Genomic DNA, 6,592 nt, shown 5'->3' with positions numbered 1-6,592 from the left:
AGCAAGAACTGTAGGGAGAAAAAGTTTCTCTAGAGGGAAGTAAATAAAGGTAAATAATCCGGTAACCTCATAATAGAAGATGCAAATGGAGAGAGACTTAATAGAATGAATTTTCCTCTGCCTATGGAGTGAGTAATTTGAAGATTTGTTTTGCTATACATGTTAGAAGAGAAGCAGAGGCTAGTCTAAGTTTGAGAGTGCACGTGAGTCTGACCATTTAAGGTCACTTAAAGGTTAAACAGTAGAAATAAATCAGGAGTTAGAAGGATTATTAGTGATATAGTGTAGTGAAGGAAGTTTGAAGGTAAACTAAAAACCTGCACATGGTATATTGGATCTGGAACTAGCTTATGGTGGTATCAATCATTGGCAATGTGGAGGGTCTTTATTAGAGAGAAGACAGTTATATCAAAGAAATATAAACTATAAAATATTTGAGAAAAAGATGATTATGAACTTTATTATATTAAGCTCAATAATACAAAAAGAGGGTAGTGAGTATCGCCTTGAAATAACTTACTACCATCCAATCAACCTGAAACAGAATTTTGAATAAATAAGGCATATATATGATATATAAAGAAGGAAACTAAGCCAACAGTTGACCATTGTGCCTCATGCACACAACTTATTAAAGCAACATATATATATGTTATAACATATATATATATATATATATATATACATATACATATATATATATATATATATATATATACATTATATATATACATTATATATATATATATATATATATATATATATATATATATATATATATATATATATATATATATATATATATATATATATATATATATGTTAAAGAAAATAAAATCAGGATAAATGTAGTTTACAACAAAATATAAAAAATGACAAAAAGGCATCTCGTTTGAGCTGCTACGGAGTGCATTTTGATTTCAGTTCATTCTACATTGCTCACAATTACAAAATATATTGTAACATTTCAATAAAAGTGGTTGCTGGAAATGCTTCATCACAAAATGTCCATATAATAATTCTACATAGTCTACATTACATTAAAATAGATATAACTTTAATAAAAAAACAGTGAAAAGAATCTACATGGATATTCAGTTACAACCAAAATTTCCTATATATAATGAACTGTACCCATACTCAGTGACATGGATGCAAGAAAGGTCTATTCTTTAGACCTTACATATAGGAGATGCAGCTTTATTCCTGTCACAAGAAGAAGAGTAGAGTAGACGAATAGACGTGCAGTTACAAAGGTTACGTACACTTCGTACGATTTTGTGACATCACTGCCAACTTCGGTCAAGTTTGCAACAACTTTGTGGTGACCCTTTGCAGGTAGGATTTTCATGGTACGGGAAATATATTCGAGGGAAAGATTCCAAGTGTAATAGGCATGTTCTTAAACAGGATAGAGTTAACAGTATAGCTATATATGTTGCACAAAAATAGGAAGAGTGCCAAAGGAGTGGAGAATTTTTAGCCAGATGTCACTTAGGCTAGCCTAGTGGTCATTTCGATACCCTAAGCCCCACTATCCCGTTGGTCGGCAAGCATAGCAGATAGATTAGGTCAAGTATGACCAGGAAAAGGCCCAGAAGATGACCAGGAAGATTAGGCATAGGGTGACCAAAAAAAAAAATGTCAGAACTAGGCTAAGCAGTATCTCCGTATGGGGTATTACTTTGGAAATTAATTTTTCATATAGTAAATTATTTTGGTTGTTTATTAAGAATTTACCATTATTTTTTGTCGATCGACTGTAATTAACCTCAGAAGTTGTACACTGGCCACCCTGGAATCCTATCATACGTGCGCAGTGGTATAGGGAAGCTTTTGGTAAAACGTGGAGTTTCCTTCACTGGGGGCTCCGGGTGGGGCTTGGCCCCTTGGCTAAGCAACATGTCCTGCTAGGTTAGGTTAGATTAGAATATGTTAGGTTAGTATAGTTTCTTTTATAATAGGTTTCCTTAGCCGATCCCTTCTTGAACATATGGCTCCCTGATGAGTTGCACATGCGCGGAACCATTCAATAAGAACAACAAGTCCGGTCTTTCTCCCAGCAATTTCCCCCATGCAAAACTCCCCGTTCCCATAGGGTCCCCAAGAGGTTGGATAGAGATATGAGGTTAATAATAATTGACCAACAATAAACGACACCACCTCCTTCATTAGCAACACTGAAAGTATAGGAAAAATCAGTTTCTAACTATGGCAATAGTTTTCTGTTATTTTACAGAATATTTTGCGCCCGGTTGTAACTAAACTGTGATTGATCTTTGAACTACTGAAATACCAGAAAAAAAAGACCAGCTAATCACGATGACAGTAAACACCTCTAGGGTAATGTTGGTATTTTTAGGTGTTTTGGTTACAATTTTGCAAGCTATGGAGGTGGGACTTGCATGAGAAAGATTCAAGGTCAATATTTAAGTTAATAGACCCGACAAAAAATATTATGGTAGCTAGTACACTATACTTAAAACCATTATCCAATTTCCAAGGTAATTCTGTACAGAGCTCTTGCTGAATACAAAAAAAGACCGAGAATCAGTCCTGACCATGAGAAAGATCTGAATTTCGAGTTAATAGCTTATGGTAGTTAGTACAATTATACTTTAACCAACAATTTTGGGCTTAAATACTCAACCCGTTTGCAAACGACCTAACCAACCATACCTAACCTACCCTAGGGCACCAGGTCCATACCTTAGTGCTTGATATTGTGTGGTTGGTTAGGTCGTAGCAGATGCAGAGTAGGGAGATGGGTAGGTGTGAGAAATTCTAACCTTTTCTTAGAATGCCTTGTCCTGACCTAACCAGACCTTACCTTCCTAACCTAACTTAGGGTGCTGTGCTGTGACCTGGCTTCTGGACCCCTCCGAGTAACACTGAATATCCCTGTCTCCCGACTCTGCGTACTACCCGTTAGGTCATTTGCAAATGAAAGGAGTGTCAGAAACGTTTCAAGCACACATTAAAACCAGTGGAAAATGTGAAAATGGTTTAAAATAACATTTTACTAGCTAGGCTGATGGACAAATATAGTTTGGAGAATAAAATGGAACACTAACTGTTAATACTGTGGTGCTTTGAATTTTTGACACTGACCAAGAAACAGAACTGTAGTGAAACGTGCTAGTTTTAACTGGATGACGTAGCCTAGTTTTGTCATCATACAGAAATACCCTTTCCTCAACACTGTTATTTCTAAATAGGCTAAGTATTATGAATGAAATGCAATAGCTTGTTTTTCTTAAAGTGACACTTGGTCTGCAGATCTACAAGTAAGCAAGTACCAATAATGATTATGCTACATTAATATGCTCTGGTCTGTTCAAACACACCCGTAGCCTTGGCTTCCATCTCAGTGAACATGAAATCATCCTCAAAGGAATTTTTCAATATGGATACATCTCAAGCTTACCTTAACGAAGGATACATGCTTTGCCCTCTTCCCTGATCCCCGAACATGAGAAGCTAGTGTGTAAATAATACAAACAATATTATTAGTCTTACTGTACAAGGAGTCACTTTCCTAAAAGTCTTCTAGTTCAAATATCTTCTTCCTTGGATTGTCTCAGTTGGTTTTAGCTGATGAGTTGGTGGGACGAGAACACCATGTAGTTCATAGAAGGACTGCTATAGAGGGTGCTGGATGACTTTAGCAGATACACACGCTTGTGTATATCCAAGAATGCCTGACATTTACACTGCCCTGTCCTCCTACATTGTGAACTAGGTATTGCCTAAAATACTGTAGCTTACCTTTGTGCATCAATTTACCATTGTACAAGTAACCCATTCTGCCTTTATTACATGTGTTGCATGTGTCATTGTAATTTTTCTAGAGGCCATTTTGGTGTAAATACTATAACAATTCTTCATCAGTTTTGGAGGAAAGTAACATACCAGTCCTTTATTTTGGGATTACAGGTGTTGCTAAGTTGTTTAGAAGAAATAAACAAGCAGTTCAAAATACTGTTTATACTGTAGTAGCACTGGTCATCATGGAAGCTAAATTCAAAATGGATCAGTATCAGTATAGGCCCAGATGACACGAGCATATCGATAATTGATTTATACTGTCAAATAATATGGCCTAGAACGCTACTCAGGTTTACCTGTGTATGTTTTGTTTGATTTAAAAAGCTGAAATCCAGCACCTTTGGTAGTCGATAAGCCATCTAACATACATCAGAAAAACTAGGAGCTGAGCAGTCCTTGGCTGATGTTCACATTAATGACAAACCTAGGAAAATTACGTGTCTCACTAAAATAAGAGAATTTTACAACTGAATTATTGACCAGGTAATATCTTTTTTTGTAGGTTTTAAATCGCAATGAATACTTTTTATTCTATACAGTATAATTTTTCAACTGGATGTTTTTATTCACCAGTAGCCATTGTTAAAAATTATGGGATGATACCTGATATTTTAATTTATTACCATATTCATGAATGGCATAGGCCTGTTTTTTCTAACTTTTGTTTCGCGTTTATCCCATTATTGGTGAAAACCACTTTTTTTTTTTTTTTGTCCTCCTCTATGTAACAAAAATCAACATTTGCAGTTGGAGAAATGCAAAAATGAGTGAATTATACAGTACTGGTAGCAGTAGCAAGAGCATTAAGAATTGTACAAATCACATAATAACTAGTTAAAAAATACACAGGTCACGTGTGTAATAATTTCAGTAATAATTACCAAACAAATTATAAACCATGAAGGTATAGGAATGATGATATCAGGGGTACATCCTAACCTTAATTTTCTTAATAACTCAGCCTAATTAGACACTCCTTAACTCAACCTAACCATGTGAGCTGGGTCCTACGTGGTCAGTAGGTTCAATGTAACCTGAAACATTGGTCTGTAAAATTGAGAGTAAACTACAAGGGTGCCTGTTTACCTAACCTTGCTTAATCTGGTTGCCACAAATTATACACCCACATAACTACCCCTCAGTGTACTATATCATAGACTACCAGTACAAACTCTAATAAATGTGAGAAACTGATAAATGAATAAATAGCTAGGGTAACCCATAACTTATAACCTAACTGAGGCTAACTCAAAGCTCAGGATTAACCCTACTTGTATCATTATTCATACTAACATCTGAACTGAACTTTTTTAGTTTAGCTGATTTGCAGAAACTCGTATATATGGAGTAATAAGACCCAAGAAGCCAGAGTCTCAGCTGTATATGGTTATGAAAGAAAAGTTAATGTTTGGTTCAGTTGGAATAATTTTATAGAATGTTTTGTCAATTTGAATGGTCTAACAGTAGCAAGGATGTATAATTTAAGCTTTTTCAAGAAAAGGAATTCTAGAATTTTAAAGTGTGTTCGTGACATTTAAAATTTTACCTCAATTTTTTTTTCATTTCAGTTTTCTCCATTCATGAAGAAACTCCGATCATCAAGATGAAGAGTACATTTACCACAGTAGATATACTGGCCATTGTGTCAGAGCTCAGGAAAAGGTAAATTTCTAATGAGTTGTATGATTTTTGTTGGTGCTGTTATGTACGGTATACTGAAATGCATGGAGTTGTGTTGGGTTAGTGATTTTTTTGTGAGTTTGGTTGTTCAATTTTTTTTAAATACAGTAATAAGTTGCTTGGTCTTACATTGTTTATTGAATGATTGTTTGAGTCATATGAATTAGAGTTTGCTGAGTGGCCAAAATATGATTTAGCCATAATTATAGGATGTAAATATAACTTAGATTTTAAAAAAGAATTATATTTGAGCTTATTTTAAATTTGCAGCACATGAAACTTTGGAAATAGTTAAAAAAAGTATGTGCTTTTATAAAAGTATCATAAGTGGCAGATCCAGCAAAACAGTGACTTGCCAAGTAGGTCTTGCATAATAGTGGCATGGATCTATGATGCACAGAAAATGGTAAAAGTTTCATGTTTGTCATCTTTTTCAGTGTTCTGGGACTGCGAGTTATACAGGTGTATGATATAGATTCCAAGACATATCTGATCAAGTTACAAAAACCTGACCACAAGAGTGTGTTACTGCTTGAGTCTGGTTCACGTATCCACACCACAGAGTATGAGTGGCCAAAGAGCCCTGCTCCCTCAGGATTTGCAATGAAGGTCAGTTTGATTTCAATTTAGTAAAAGTTAGGTATATGAAGTAACCAATATTACGTTTTATAGATACAGTATATATCCCCATAAACAAAATAATTCAGCTCAAACTTTTTGAAGATGCTTATTTGTTAAGTAGGCTGAATGAGGTCTCACTTCATAGTCTATTTGTAATTTGTCTTATATATTTATTTAGTTAACGTATATGTTATTTATATTGAAATGAGGCTATGGGAGATGCACTAGGCACAATATCAAAATCCATGAAGAGAAACTGTATTAAGCTGGAAGCTGGAGTAGCCCCAGGACTCATGCAGAAGCGCATACTGACTAGTAAAAGCTCTTATAGTACGAAAAGTAAGGCACCCTTAATGAAGTAGGGTGCAACCCACAACCCCACACTATGAAGTACCAGTCTGGATAGACTGATTAAAAAAAATAATGATTAGTAGACAGATGAAAAGCTATTGGTTTTTTCATA

At 34.9% G+C, this 6,592-nt stretch overlaps 1 protein-coding gene across 2 annotated transcripts in view; it reads left to right on the top strand.

Moving 5' to 3' along the window:
- Window positions 1-1,199: 1,199 nt before the first annotated feature.
- Clbn (Nuclear export mediator factor NEMF homolog Clbn) overlaps window positions 1,200-6,592 on the top strand; it is a 40,263-nt gene continuing 34,870 nt past the window's right edge. The window contains exons 1-3 of one of the 2 annotated variants that reach the window (XM_067096675.1): window positions 1,200-1,338; window positions 5,397-5,490; window positions 5,946-6,117. In XM_067096675.1, the coding sequence (XP_066952776.1) occupies window positions 5,432-5,490; window positions 5,946-6,117 (231 nt within the window). In that variant the 5' untranslated portion in view covers window positions 1,200-1,338; window positions 5,397-5,431. Of the gene's footprint in view, window positions 1,353-5,396; window positions 5,491-5,945; window positions 6,118-6,592 lie in introns of both variants that reach the window. The other variant, XM_067096676.1, reaches the window with a different exon arrangement.

This window comes from Macrobrachium rosenbergii, chromosome 53 (assembly GCF_040412425.1).
Source record: "Macrobrachium rosenbergii isolate ZJJX-2024 chromosome 53, ASM4041242v1, whole genome shotgun sequence".
Taxonomy (NCBI): domain Eukaryota; kingdom Metazoa; phylum Arthropoda; class Malacostraca; order Decapoda; family Palaemonidae; genus Macrobrachium; species Macrobrachium rosenbergii.
Note: the sequence above shows the minus strand (reverse complement) of the source record. Positions and strands in the feature narration are given on the sequence as shown.